This window comes from Schistocerca serialis, chromosome 3, assembly GCF_023864345.2.
Source record: "Schistocerca serialis cubense isolate TAMUIC-IGC-003099 chromosome 3, iqSchSeri2.2, whole genome shotgun sequence".
NCBI classification, from domain to species: domain Eukaryota; kingdom Metazoa; phylum Arthropoda; class Insecta; order Orthoptera; family Acrididae; genus Schistocerca; species Schistocerca serialis.
Window position 1 is genome coordinate 10,994,661 of NC_064640.1, and position 15,747 is coordinate 11,010,407.

Sequence of the window (15,747 nt, forward strand, 5' to 3'; positions counted from 1 at the left end):
TTTTAAAATTCATGACCAGATGAATCTGGCTTCAGCTGTGATACCATTCACAGAACTTGGTACATTATGTGTACAATTTAAGTAACTGTTTGAATCTACATTAGGTTGTGCAATGAGGTTGCAGATCCTGTCGATTGACAGTGCCTAAGCTTTTTGGATCTCATTCAGTGTCTTCACCATGCTTGAGCATGTTACAGCAGAACTAGACAGGTTGCAAAGTATGGGAGTTATATTCCCAGTTTCATCTAGCCAGTTTCATACGTCTGGGCTCGTACTTTCGGCTAGAACCCCACGTAGACCCAAAGCATCGTCACTGGCAATTGTTTGAAACTACAGCCGGCCAGGAGCATCTGGTCTGGCATCAGAATCTGCCATCCACAATGTGACATTTTGCCCCTCCCCCCTCCACTTTCCCCTCAACTGTTGACTGGATACGACTGCAACCACGCCAGGGACAAGCCTGCCAACCAGCCTGCCCAGTACCGTCACAATCTCTGCCCTCATGTCAGGTGTCGACGAGGATTCCAAAATGACCAGCAATGGGAGCCGATAGAGATGGAACCACTTCCTCCCCCTAGGTTACCTCTGGCTCCCACAACCATCATCACACCATCAATGGAGATTGAGCATCTTTGGACTGAACCTATCTCTGCCACGACCAGCACCTACTCTCCTGCAGGCAGGCCCACACTGCACACTTGAACCTGTCGATCAGCTGGATCTCCTACGGGCACTGCCACCTTCTGATCCAGCTGATCACGTCGAGGAACTACCGCGGGAGCTCGGTGGGTATCCGGGCACCTCTCTCCCCTTCCTCAGTGAAGTCAGCATCAGCCTGGCCCTTTCCATCCCTACACGTCAATTAAATGGCGAAAGCATTTAGTATCCGACAGTGATTTGGATTCTCTGCCCAGCCCAAGTATTTGACAGGGTAAACATGACAGAGATACTCAGGCAACATATTACTGCTGCATCTCGCTCCCACATGAAGCAGCACTGGCATATCAGCTGGCGCCAGTCACTAATGAGATTATCCTGGCAAGTACCGCAGCCCAGCTCCTGCTAGCCAGTCTCTTACTAGTCTTTGCAGCCATTAGTTATGCACCATTAAACAGTAGTTTTGTCCTTGCCTGTGTTATACTTGTGATTTGGATTTCTCCCTGGACTATTCTATATGCTTAAGATGACTTTGCTACACTCTGGTCTTGTTTTTAGTTACCTGTCCACTTCATGAACTCCACCACCATCGACCTCAGGAACTGCCTCTTGGTTCCACCAGTCTCTGCATAACTCCCAGCACAAGTGATCATAAACTGTGTTCTTCCTCTGCAGAGTAGGAAAATGAAACAGTGAAACAATTTTGGAAAATGGAATTTAGTTTCAGCCATCTCTCTGTCATGTTCTATTTCAGTGCCCGTATGTTCACCGAGTGACCAGATATATAACTTTGATCTGTTTACTGACTTAATTTAACACCAAAGCTTCTTTGGATTTTCTGTCAGATTTTTACATAGAATTTTACTTTCAAATTCATAAGCTTCATGCTTGGCTCTCCACATGCACTTTCTTTGCAAAGCTGTGACTATGTTCAAATCTGTGGTAAATATCTCTTTGCTTTTGGAGCACCTGTCTAATGTGGTCATTGGACTCTGGAGGCACTTACCCTCACAACTTTGCTCAATACATACCTTTCTAAGGTGTATTGTACAATACATTTTAACTTTGTGCATTTGCATCCAAAATTTTTAGACTCAAGAGATGAATAATTGATGGTTGCATCTGAAACTAGTTTTTTTCTTTTTTGCTCTACCTGGGCTGCAGAAAGAGAGAGAGCGAGATGATCCCAGGTATTTGGAGAACTCTATGTTTATTCTTGAAGTTTTTACTTTAGGCACTCTGTCACTCTCAAAGGTTATACAACTTTTCTTCAGAAAAGTCAGGGCACTCCTCCCTCAAAATCAAATCTTTTCAGGAAGCAGATCCTGATTCGTACAGATGCTCATGGTTTATTCACTAATTAGTTACCTTAAATGTTTCCCTGGTTGCCTAGCATTCACATTTAACAGTGATGTGAATAAACCTTGATCACTTACAACACAGAACTGCTGTAAATAAAAAAAGTAGTCTTGTAAACATTACTGATTCACTCAAGGCTCAGATGTGATATTTTTAAATGCAAGACATGATTAACAATATTCTGCAGCCCCACGACAGACTTTTGGTCCATTTTCATAAAAAAATTGGTTGTACTTTTTGGTAAAGTCTTACAATGTTATGTGTATTATTTTAATGTGATTGTTTCCAAACACATCCACTCACCTCTATCTAGCAGTGTATAAGTACAAAATGTAAATCAGCTGATGCAAATGACCATTATACATTATTAGTATAACCATGAAAGGGTGATTACAGGCTGGCCGATGACAACAGACTTTTTTTAGCTAATGTTACATGGTGCACACTTCTATGGCAATTATGAGAAGCATTTAACTTTCCTGGTACTTCTTCCACAGCTGAATGACCACTGTACAGAGAAATGAGCCATATTGAAATGATTTAGCTTCATTGGAAAAGCCAAACTACTGCTGAAGAAAAAAAGCCCGTATTACAATGATAGACACTCTTTGCCCTGGTTCCAATCTTCCAAACGCATGCACCATAATAGATCTGTGAATGAATGTCGTAGCTAGTCATTATTATGATTTTCGCTTACTAAGACACAACATAGGCAACTGTTGCAAATGGTAAGCTTGGAATGAAGGTCAGATTGTTTAAATAGCTGTATCCAAACATGTAATTGAAGAGCTACTTACCACATTATTGGCCTTGCTTGTCATCCTGAGAAGCAATCGGAGATTGTTGAAAAGATTAGAGTGCTTTACCATTACAACATCAACACAACCATCCCCTATATGACAGTATGGTGACATGCCATTTGGACTTCGTTGACATGCACAGGACACGTTTGCACAGTTCACCATAAAGAATTTACCACGGAATGTCTTCCATTCTGCAAAGATATAAGAACAGTTAATATATTGTCATCAGTGTTACTGTGATGGTTTGAACTAACTGGTAGCTAATTAACAAGAGTCAGGATATGTGAAATGGTACACTGATTATCACATGCAATAAACACACATTATCATTTCTATATACATTCACCTGAAATATTTTGAAAATTAATAAATTAAGGGTCCAAGAACTATATGAGAAATGAATACAGAAAACTATACTGCTTGAAATGAATGTATACAGGAGCCTACATGAATTATTTTATTCAATTTATCAAAATACCATATTTACCCAAATATAAGGTGGCCCTGAATATAAGACAACCCCCCCCCCCCCCCTTTTTCTAAAGAGGCTCCCTGGGTAAAAATTTATTTTTTAATCAAATTTAAAATCTAATTTTCATCAAAATTACAAACTTTGATTGCCTGCACTTTGATAACATAAGGAGAAATTTTCAACAAAAAGAAATTATTTGCATTAATTTTTATCTTCACTGCCTTTTTTGTTTACTTAGCCTGTAGTCTGGGGAATCATTATTTTAATCATCACCATTCTCATTCTAACAGGATAGCTGTGAAATTTATATCTCCGTTGTCACAAATATTTGGCTGTTTCTTCCGAATATGTTGCAATTTCGTTTCTACACTGATGTGAGAATGTTACAGTGTCTCTTGTTTCCAAATATATCATCTGCCCACCACTCTCTCATCGACTGTGTAGAACCACCAGCTGACACACCCCCAATCATTCCCATTGTACCTAATGATAAGTGTCAACAACACTGCTGCACAAAACACATAATTACACCACTGGCCCCCATCAATACTTTTAGTGTCTCCTGCTGAAATGTATGCTATTGCAGGGTGTATATGCAGACAAGACAAAAAATTTGCGGATTTTTCCTGGATCTCCCGGTTAAAAATGAACTTTTTCCCTCGTCAAAATACACTTCTTCTGAGGTGAAAATACACTTTTCCCATGGTAAGTGACCATGTACTTTCCCTTGGAGCTGTAAAAATATCAATCTTTTGAATGGTAATGTTTTATACATCAGAATAGAACTTTCCAGCACTTTAGGAAACAAAACTCAGAAAAAAAGAAAGAGAGAGAGAGAAAAGAAAAAACGAAGACAGGAAGAAAGAAAGCAACGTGTTTTCGAAAGATCTTTGATGTGCAGCAACACTACGCTCTGTATTTTCATATCACGAAAGTATAAATGTAGTCAGCCAACAGCAACATAAGTAGCATGTATACACGAATAGGAAAAGTTAATAGTTTCAATTAATGTACATACTGTAGCTACAAGAAAAGCTAAGCTTTCATATATAATATTGGTCTTGAAGATTAATAAGCTACAAGAAAAGCTAAGCTTTCACATATAATATTGGTCTTTCTAGCATGTTTTACACTTTAAGATACATCACACAAATGTGCCAGTCAAATTTTAAACAGTGACATTAATGTCTGGTCTTCTGGGCTCGAAATTATTTTAAGCAGCTGGTACTCAGTGTGTTAATTTTTAAATGAAAGTCAGATGCTCTCTGATTTAAGAAATTCATTGCACATCCACACACATAACATAATTCATCTTGCGTAAAAAGAATTCCCTTTGAAAATAATGATTTTCAAAGAACCATTTGCAATATTTTCCCGCAACTTCTAAGACATATGTTCATATGCATATAGCACTAACAGATCTTACACGACATCAAAAAAGAAACAGGACATCAGAGGATACTCCACAAGCACAGGAATTTCATAAATCATACTAAACTGCATAATTCAGCTTAAATGACACATTCAAATGTCCAGATTCACAATGAAGTAGGCCCAATCTGATATTAAGCTTTTCAGTGAACTTTTTGGGATCCAAATTTTCTTGGAGTACCAGAACTGTTCTGTCTCAATGTTTGGTTCTTTACTATCACATAATGTTGTATGTGTCAGAAAGTAAAAATGTGCACTTGAAATTTGGTAAGGAGTTGAAACTAGCCAATAGTGTGGAATGAAACACTTTGTTTTTTATAAATTGATTGCATCTGCAGAAAAGATTAATAAAAGCCACATTTATTTAGCAAACAGACAAACATAATTTCATTGTTGTGCAGGGCAATTAATGCTTGATTGCCAAAAATGTGGAAATAAAATCAAATCAGAAATCTGAAAGTCATAACATATTTTAGCCTTCTGTAATTATGTGAATGTATTTTAATTCACTTGATAGCTCCCAGCCACAGAAATCCATTTTGTTTTCATTTGATGTATGAACTGTAAATGAAGACGAAGCAGCAAAATCACTAAATGTAAACACAGATCACTATCCCCCTCTCCACTACATCCCAGACTGCTCAGTGCATGCGCAAATCTGTCTGCTTGGACGTGCCAGAAAAATTTTTCTGGGTAGCATAACTGCTTATTGCTACCGCTGCAGCCACATTTCAAGTAGGCAGACACATGAGTATGTGCTGTTCATATGCAGTTCAACTGCACATGCACATGAGCCCACTGGCAACTGCTGAAATTGAACTTAATGTAAACAGTTATGACATCTTGCTCATCGGAAGCAGTTTGCTGTTAGGAAGTATTCCATTGTCTTCGTCCTTAAGCCTTTGACACATTTTGCTTTTGGCAGGCGCCTGTGTGTGCACTGTGTTTTGTTATTGTAAATGGCGCAATTCCTTTGCAACTTAAGTTTTATTTTTGTTTTATTCTCTCTTTTATGTTTTATAGCTAAAGTATTATTCTGCAGTAGTGGCATTCAGTAAAATTCTTCGTTAGGCTATCAGTTCTTACCAGTCAAAATTACAAAAATTTGACTGAAGACTAAATGAAAAATTCCTGGAATCCTAAAAAATTCCCATGGCCGGATTTCCCAGAGCGTATACACCCTGTATTGTTGAGTATTTGTCCAATTTTAAAGTAAATTCAATACAGAGTACAAACTGATTCAGGAAACCTGCAGTTTAAACATGTTCAAAAAAAGCCAAAGTATGCAGTATACATCCCCATGGTTGGTTGCACAACGAAATTTCTGCCTGCTAATCACTCCCCTCCTGGCACTCCCCGCAGTTCTCAGACCAGCTAGGTCACTGTTCCCCCTCCATCTTTCTGTAGTGCTGTGCTTGAGCAACAGTGAAGCATGGACAGCAATATCTTCTAGAGTGCAGGTCATATGTAACAACAGCAACTAATATATAAATAAAAGATCGCAATCAATATTCAGTCCAATTCTAGAACTTTTGCTCGCCCCACTATCTAGTGACATTTGTTTGTACTATCTCCACAATGAGTCTTTCCACTGTAATTTATTCTCATGACAACAATTACAGACGTTTTAGTATGATTTATTTCATTTCTTAGACATTTCATTCTAGATTGATTTTCCTTCTCATTTCATCTGAATGTTATCATTTTGTTCTAAATGTGATTAAAAGCTGGTGCTGATTTTCTCCAGTATCCTAACACGTGTACAGCAACTGAATTTCTCATTTGCAGCCCACTTCTTTCTCATAACCAAATAAGATACTGACTTTGGTTCAGAATCAAGTAATTGTTTTTGAAGGACAAGATGTTTGTCTTTGAATGTTACCTTCACATAAATGTGTGTAAATGGGATCCATACATGTATGGGAACTTTTATTGCAAACCTGTTCAAATACAACAAAAGTTTGTAAGTTGAAAGAACTTAATGTCATTTTCCACTGTGTTTCACAAAACTGATAATTTTAAGCAGAGCATTAGACTGTTGTAGTGGCTAGTTCATAGTTTCTCGCCTATCCCTTGCACTATTGCCATGAATCAAATGTCACGTGGTAGTTCAAGCAATGCTGATACTGTATCAAGCACTTCGGCATATTGGGAAATCTCAAGTCTACTTGAACGCAAGTATTGTTTGATATGTCCTACCCTTTGGGATTGTTCAAAATAAATTTGTATGCGCCTCATTAGTTAAAACTGTCATTTAATGTAGGCATGACCACCAACGAGCTGTCCATCAGAATGAATGGCTACCACAAAACTGTAGCTAAGAACAGAGCTTACCACCTGGCGGTGGAACATGCTGAGCACAGCATGGTCAAGATCAATGGCTGCTTCACAACCTGTCCCATCTGGATACTTCCCTCCAGCACCAGATTTTCTGAACTACATAAGAACTCATCAGCTCCAGCATCCATTTCTCACATTCCTAGCTTTTGTGCCTGCTGCCTCTTGCTCATGCATCTCTATCCAGGGTGTATACACAGACAAGGAAAAAAAATTCCCAGATTTTTCCTGGATTTCCCGGTTAAAAATACACTTTGTCCCGGGTGAAAACACGCTTTTTCCATGTTAAGTGACAGTATATTTTCCCCTCACCAATCCTTTGAATGGTTATGGCTTTATACATGGGCTTAGAATTTCCCAGCACTTTAGAAAACAAAACTCAGAGAAAAGGACACGTTTTGGAAATACCTTTGATATGCAGCAACATGTACACTGCGTATTTTTTTATTATGAAAGTATACATTGGAATTCCACCAAACACCGCTTGTTACTTTCTGAATCATTGAAATCGAGACTGCGATGTGCTTCTGTAAGCCATTCTTAGCTCATGTCACGTGATCTCGCCAGCCAATGACAGTGGTTATTCAAAGCATAGGACAAATGATGTAGTCAGCCAACAGCAACATCACTGTTACATAGCACGAACACATAAACAGGGAGAGTTAATAGTTTAAATTAATATACATAGTGTTGCTGCAAGAAAAGCAAAGCTTTCACATATAATATTGGTCTCTAACGTCAACAAGCAGCAAGAGAAGCTAAGCTTTCACATATAATGTTGATCTTTTTTGCACATGTTACACTTTAAGATATATCACACAAATGTGCCAGTAAAATTTTTAATAATGACAAATGTCTGATCTTCAGGGTTCAAAATTGTTCTAAATGGCTCGTCATCAAAGAGCTGATTTTTAAATGAGAGTCAAACGCTCTGTGATTTAAGAAATTCAAGGTACATTCTCGCACATAGTTCAACTTACGTAAAAGGATATTTACTTTGAAAGTAACGTTTTTCAAACCACCATTTGCAATATTTTCCTGTGACCTGTTATAAATAGATTCCTGTTAATGAATCTTCCATCGGTTCTTGGTAGAACAACATTATAATAAATGAAAAGCACCAGTTTGCATTTGTTCTACAATATTACTTTTATTGTTAACTGGTTTTTGGCTTACAAGGCCATCTTCAGACATTTACTGAGTATTATAACCAAAGAAGTTACAATGTTTGCAAACAACATTGGAAGAGAAGTAACACATCCAGACTGAAGTAGAAACATACAGTAAGTAACATCTTTGACAGTGTGGTGGTAGTGCAGTGAAAAAGTAAAAATTGAACAGTACATAAATAACAATAGAGCAAGCAGGAAAACCATGAACACAAAATAGGGATAGCATGCCCACATAACAGTTTCTATTAATAAACAGAACTAATAAAATAAAATAAAATTAGTACTAGAGTAGGCTACAACAGGAGGTATGAAACATGGAGAGTAATAAACAAACCAATCAAAAGAAGAGACAATTATCAATGGAACTACAGAATGCATAAGGAACTTAAACAATATCAATAAGAAAAATAGAAATCAATAAATGCAGGAAAATGGAGGCGTTTGAGGGAACCTACAGTAAATGCAATCTTTAAGGGTGTGGTGGTACTGCATTTTGACATTAACATTATAATCAAAACAGTGGCTGTGTAACAGTTTGCATTAAATAAATGAACAAAGTAAAATATGAACAATATTTGATGAGACAACTACAAGAGGTGTTAAACATGGACAGTAATACAAGTACCAGTTAAAAGAAAGCCTTAACTATTAAAACTACAGTCTATATGTAATACAAAGACCACTTCAACGAAACAAAAGAACTTAATGAATACAGGAAATGGGAATATGTAGGAAGAGACAGTGTGAGAAGTAATGAACAACAGCGATGATTATATGAAGTTTAGGAGAGGGGAAGTGTTGAGCTGTGTCTGGTCATTTAGGATTAAATCTGGACTGTGAGCAAGATGTTTGTTAATTTCCAGGGCTTCCAGCAGGTTGAGTTTATGGCCTTTGTTTGTTAGGTGAAGTACACGGGACACTGGCTGGTAGTTGTGACCCTCACTCAGTACATGCTCAGCAAATGCAGAGTCTGAATTATGCAACCTCCAGCTGCATTCATGTTCAGCCAGCCTAGCTGCTATGTCTCTGCCTGACTGACCAATGTAAAATTTGTCACAATCAGAACAGGTAATTTTGTATACCCCACTGTTGGCTAATAACTGGATCTTATCTTTGCTATTAAAAACACACTATTTATTGCTAAAGTTCCTTATGTATTCTGTAGTTACATTGATAATTGTCTCTTCTTTTGATTGGTTTGTTTATCACTCTCCATGTTTCATACCTCCTGTTGTAGCCTACTCTAGTACTAATTTTATTTTATTTTATTAGTTCTGTTTATTAATAGAAACTGTTATGTGGGCATGCTATCCCTATTTTGTGTTAAAGGTTTTCCTGCTTGCTCTATTGTTATTTATGTACTGTTCAATTTTTACTTTTTCACTGCATTACCACCACACTGTCCAAGATGTTACTTACTGTATGTTTCTACTTCAGTCTGGACGTGTTACTTCTCATCCAATGTTGTTTGCAAACATTGTAACTTCTTTGGTGATAATACTCAGTAAATGTCTGAAGGTGGCCTTGTAAGCCAAAAACCGGTTAACAATAAAAGTAATATTGCAGAACAAAAGCAGACTGGTGCTTTTCATTTATTAGACATAGGTTGCCAGAGAGCACAAATAACAGGCGATACCGTGCTTGTGCAGCTACCATGATATAGGAAGCCCGTATGTACGTACGTGTAAAACATTGAAAGATCATACATTATGACATAAAAGAAACAAGATATCTGAGGATACTCCAAGCGCATCAGAATTTTGTGAACCATACTAAAATGTGCACATTTAAAGTACATACTTAAAGTGCACATTCGTATGTCCTGATTCCCAATGAAGTAGACTTCGACCTGATATTAAGCTTTTCAGTGTGGTTTTCGGGATGTAAATTTTCTTGGAGCACCAGTACTGTATTATATCATGTTTGTTTCTTTATTATGGCATAATGCATATGTGCTAGAAGATGAAAACATGCACTTGAAATGCAGCAAACAGTTGAAACTAGCCAGTACTGTGGAATTAAACATTATGTTTCAAATACATTGACTGCCTCTGCGGAAAAGGTTAATAAAAGTCAAATTTCTTTAGCAAATAGACAAAAATAACTTCACTGTTCTGCAAGGCAATTAATGCTTGACTGTCAGAAAGGTGGAAATAAAAAAAAATCTGTAACTAATGACATATTTTAGCTTTCCATAATTATGTGAATGTATTTTAATTCACTTGACAGCTCCCGGTCACAGATCTCCAGTTTGTTTTCATTTGACGTGAGAGTAAATGAAGGGGAAACAGCAAAATCACTAAATGTAAACATGGGTCATGTGGAGACTACCCACTATAACTCAGACTGCTCTGCGCATCAGCCCCGGATCTACGATATTTGTGAACCGGGTCAATACTAAAATAAAATCGAATTTTCAATAATATGTTCATCTTGTAGGGCACATCTTTCTGAAAAGTCTGAAACATAAAACATACGTGCTTGAGGAAATGTAAGTCATGTTATTTGGTATTAAGTGTGCCAAAGTGCAGTGCCACACCTCTTCATAAAGCATTCTTCTACCGCACGTCACTGTATTTCACTCTGTGGAATTGAAATGTGTGTATTTTGTAATGGATGCCATCGAACTATATTCAGGACAGCAGCAATTGAAATGTCCTGTGGTGCCTCTCCTGCTCCCAGTCGGTCGGTTTGACAGCCTGCCCCTCTTAAAAAAAATCACACAATTAATAGCGGATGGGACTATTTGTAATTGGGAGAACAAGACTCTTCAGAAAATTTGCACTTTTTATTGCCTATTAGCTAATAACTTCATGTTTTGTGTGACATAAAATTAAATATAGGATACATAAAACCAATAAAGACAAGAGACGAGCAAGAAAGTACACGTTACTTCAATCCTTAGCTCCTAGCATTTTTTTCTCTCTAATCTTGCTACAGCTTTAAATGGCGTGCTTTCCTTTCTGTGAAAGAATCTACTACCTCATCAAAGTTCATCAAACGTTTTGCTACATGAAAAATCAAAATGCCATTATCTAATACTGAAAAAGCTGTTAACACAAATAATATCCAAGACTGGTGTGGTTTCTTGATCTGATTACGTCTATTTTGTCACTGTCTGCTAGATAAAACAAAATCTAGGCCTTTCTAATATAGGAGCAATTTTGTAATACACACCAAATAAACGAGACTGTTTTGGCACAAATGGCCATTTTTATAACATGACAGAATATAATTCATGAAGTACCAATATTATTAGGCCTACTACAAGCAAAAAGCTTTATGTTGGAAAATAGTTTCACATTTCATTCATATGCACCAGCTTCTCAAGCATGAGATCAAAAAGCAGTATTAAGAAATTTTTATATAAATCTGGAACTGTCTCATTCTTCCATAATTTGTGTGATGTCCCCGTTTCTTCTCCTTCCTCGTTCTAACAAACAATCTTGTCATCACCAATTCTGCAGCTATTCCTGCCATTGTCAAAATCTGTTCACCGATTAACTTCAGTAAACTTGCCAGAATCACAGGTTTAGTTATCCCGCGATTGTTTTCCGTGTTACTTCCAGAATAGAACTTAAGAGGCTGCTAGCTAGGGACTGTACAACTGGTCCTTACTAGTGTAGCGATCTGGCCAGAAATTTTCTGTAAAAATTTCATATTCTTGGATACACCGAGAAGATAATACATAATCTCTCTCACCTGTTATTCCTGTCAGTCATTTATTTCCATTCTGGTAGTCTGAATCTATGGATTTTGCTAGTAATTATAACAACGCTGATCATTCGCAAACCCAATCAACCACATAATCAGAAAGCGATTGGCATTCATCTGTTTGGCTTTACTCCGCTCAACTCGTACAGCCCCATCCCCTTTTGCCTGCGGAAAGTTTATTTCTAGATGCGGCGAGGATTCTCCTGACAGAGGCATCATGTACACTATGCACGCATTCAAAAATCAACTTATGATTCATTCAGAAATCAACTTAAAATGTGTTCAAAAATGTTTAAAAACCAACAGGGAACTGTTTCAAAATCATACGAATAATCGATAGACCAATGTGTGCCGGATGCTAGGCACTTTGTAAAACAAGTTTTTTTTCCTCAAGAATATGAATTTGGCGCCCCCTTTTACCGGTAGCATCTAGCTGCTTGCTGCGACTGCTTGCACAGTCCACAGCCACATTCCAGAAGCAGGAGAATCTACTGCCCAAACGCAACTCAACTGCACATGTGCATTATCCCAATCGTAACTGCTAAAACAAATCTAATGTAAACAGTTGTGACTTCACGCTCATTGGAGGCAATTTGTTGTTATGAAGCATTGCATAGTCTTCCTAAGCCTCTGACACATTTTGCTGTTGGCAGACGCTTGCATGAGCACTGTGTGTTGTTGTTGTTGTTGTTGTTGTTGTTGTATATAGCGCATTTCCTTTGCAATTTAAGTTATTTTCATTTTCTCCTCTTGTTTATGTTTTATTGTTGAAGTATTATTCTGCAGTAGCAGGAAACAGTAATATCCTTTGTTAGAGTATCAGTTCTTACCAGTCAAAATTACAAAAATTTAACTGAAAACTAAAACAATGAAAAATTCCCAGAATTCTAAAAAATTCCCGGGTTTTTTCCGGTTTTCTCACGGATGAAAAAATTCCCGGGTTTTTCCCGGATCTCCCAGTTGTCTCAGGTCATATACACCCTGTCTATCCCACACACCTGCTGCCTCCCTCCAAGCCACCTGCTAAATCTCTTGGACCCTCCTCCTGCTTCCCACCTCTTTCTCCCTTTGTTAGACATGCTGGTTTCACTATATGATACTCAGATCAAGGTTAAGGAGTTTGTCCCACAAACAAGTTAAGTTGACTTCAAAATATAGATGAATAGGTCCTAAATGAAGTTACATTTCTCAAGTCACTCAATGAAGTAACAGTCTAGAACCATACAACTATCCAATTCCACATTCAGTACTTCTTTGGTGGTGTAAACATGTGTGTTGATCACTTGAGCTCTAATGAATTAGACAGCGATGCCATGGCAATACTTAAATTAAGATGCACGTGGAAGGAATGATAAGATTAAACTGCATTTGTACCACAAGATCACAACATTTTTGTCCTCCCCATATTGTGAGCTTTGTATGCTGAGCACTGAAGACAGAGATAACGTTTTCAAAGAGGTTGGTTCTCTGTATGTAGATATCAAATTGCAATCTTGGTTCTTTCTAGTTACTCAATGTTCAGATGAAAGTACACAAGGCCTCTTTACACTGGCTCATCCACTGGAGTTCGAGAGGTACGCATAAAGTGTAGACCACGTGAACAAATGCTATGAAGTATCATTGTACCTCTGAGTCACTGCAACCAAACAGGATGCAAAAGCAGAAACAAATATTCTTGGATGGTGGAAAGAACAAAAAAAGACAGTACGTTCTCAGGCACATGTACTCCAGCCTCAAGTGGTTCTACAGAGAGGAATTTCAGTGCTACTGGTTCGGTTGTATGACTGTTGCAATTGGCTGGAGCCTAATGTCATGCATAACATTTTACTGGTTCACAGTAACAGTATCTGTTAAGTACTTATGACAGGTCAATTGATGTTGATTCTATTCAGATATTAAATGAATATCATGATATAATGTTGTTTAAATTTAATGATTCTAAAAGCACCTAACTGGCAGACCACTATATCTAAGAAATTGCTTAAACTTCAGATAACCAACAACACAGAGTTGTCGCACTACTCATAACCACTGTTAAATGTAGATGGACTGGTTTTTAACTCACACAGTTTGCAACAGGCATGTTAAAGCAATCCCTATGTTTGTGCAAACTAGAATGTTATGTACAACATTAATGCAATGAGACTACAAATATACACTAGCAAATCAAGTGCATCAGTTTGCGTATTTTTTTATAGTGATAAGTTGTGTTTATAGACTAACAGTGAGTTTTGTAGCATATAATTTATTTCTGCAATTTTTTAAAGACTGCTGAAAATTTATTTTAATATTTAACCACTATTCATAGAATACACCTCATCCTCATGTCCTGTTAGAAATTCTCTGAATAGAGAGTAAAGACTGAAACAAATTTACAGTAGTCTTCAAAAAAGTTTTTCTGAAATGTTCACACACACACACACACACACACACACGCACACACATGTAAACACATACATATACATGTACACATATAGTCCTCTATGAGGGGAGGACTTGGCTGACAAAGTGATAGAAGAAGAAACTGGAGTCGATATAGGAGACATTGGAGATCCAGTATTAGAGTCAGAATTTAAAAGAGCTTGAACACTTAAGATCAAATAAAGCAGAAGGGATAAATAATATTCCAGAAGAATTTCTAAAATTATTGAGGGAAGTGTCAAGTAAACAACTATTCAAGTTGGTGTGCAGAATATATCAGAGTGGCAAGGTACCATCATGTTTTTGGAAAAAATATCATCCACACAAATCGGAAGATAGCAAGGGCCAATAAGTGCAAGAACTATTGCACAATCAGCGTAACAGCTCATGTAGCCAAGCTGCTGAGAAGAATAATATACAGAAGAATGGGAAAAAATTGAAGATCTGTTATATAATAATCAGTTTGGCTTTAGGAAAGGTAGAGGCACCAGAGAGGCGATTCTGACATTACAGTTGATAATGTAAGCAAGACTAAAGAAAAATCAAGACATGGTTATAGGATTTGTTGACCTAGAAACAGCATTGGACAATGTCAAATAGGGCAGCATGTTTTAAATTCTGAGAAAAATAAGAGTACATTATAGGGAAAGATGGGTAATATACAGTATGTACAAGAACCAAGAAGGAACAATAAGATTTGATGACCAAGAATGAAGTGCTCAAGTTAAAAAGGGTGTAAGACAGGGATGCAGCCTTTAACCTCTATTGTTCAATCTCTGCATCAAAGAAGCAATCACAGAAATAAAGGAAAGCTTCAAGGGTGGGATTAACATCCATGGTGAAAGGATATAAATGAAAACATTCACTTAAGACATTGCTATCCTCAGTGAAAGTGAAGAAGACTCACAGGATCTGCTGAATGGGATGAACAGTCTAATGAGTACAGAATATGGATTAAGAGTAAACCAGAAAAAGATGAAAGTAATTAGAAACAGCAGAAATAAGAGTGGCAAGAAAGTTAACATCAAAATTAATGATCAGAAAGTAGATGAAGTTAAGGAATACTGCTACCTTGGAAGCAAAGTAACCTATGATGGACAAAGCACGGTGGACACATGAAGCAAACTAGGTCAGGCAAAAAGGCAGACTTCTGTCTACTGGTATCGAACACAGGCCTTTATTTCAGAAAGAAATTGCTGAGAATGTACGTTTGGAGCACAGAAAGGTATGGTAGTAAATCATGGAAAGTGGGTAAAGTGGAAGAGAATAGTATTCAAGCATTTGAGACATGGTGCTACAGAAGAATGTTGAAAATCTGAAATCTAGGGGACTGATGACATAAGTAATGTGGTTCTCTGCAGAACTGGTGAAGAAAGGAACA

At 37.4% G+C, this 15,747-nt stretch overlaps 1 protein-coding gene across 1 annotated transcript in view; it reads right to left on the minus strand.

The window, feature by feature from the left end:
* LOC126469668 (ceramide kinase) overlaps positions 1 to 15,747 on the minus strand; it is a 276,003-nt gene that overhangs the window by 18,367 nt on the left and 241,889 nt on the right. Inside the window, exon 7 of the mRNA XM_050096817.1 lies at positions 2,814 to 3,010. Coding sequence (XP_049952774.1) covers positions 2,814 to 3,010 — 197 coding nt within the window. The remainder of the gene's footprint in view (positions 1 to 2,813; positions 3,011 to 15,747) is intronic.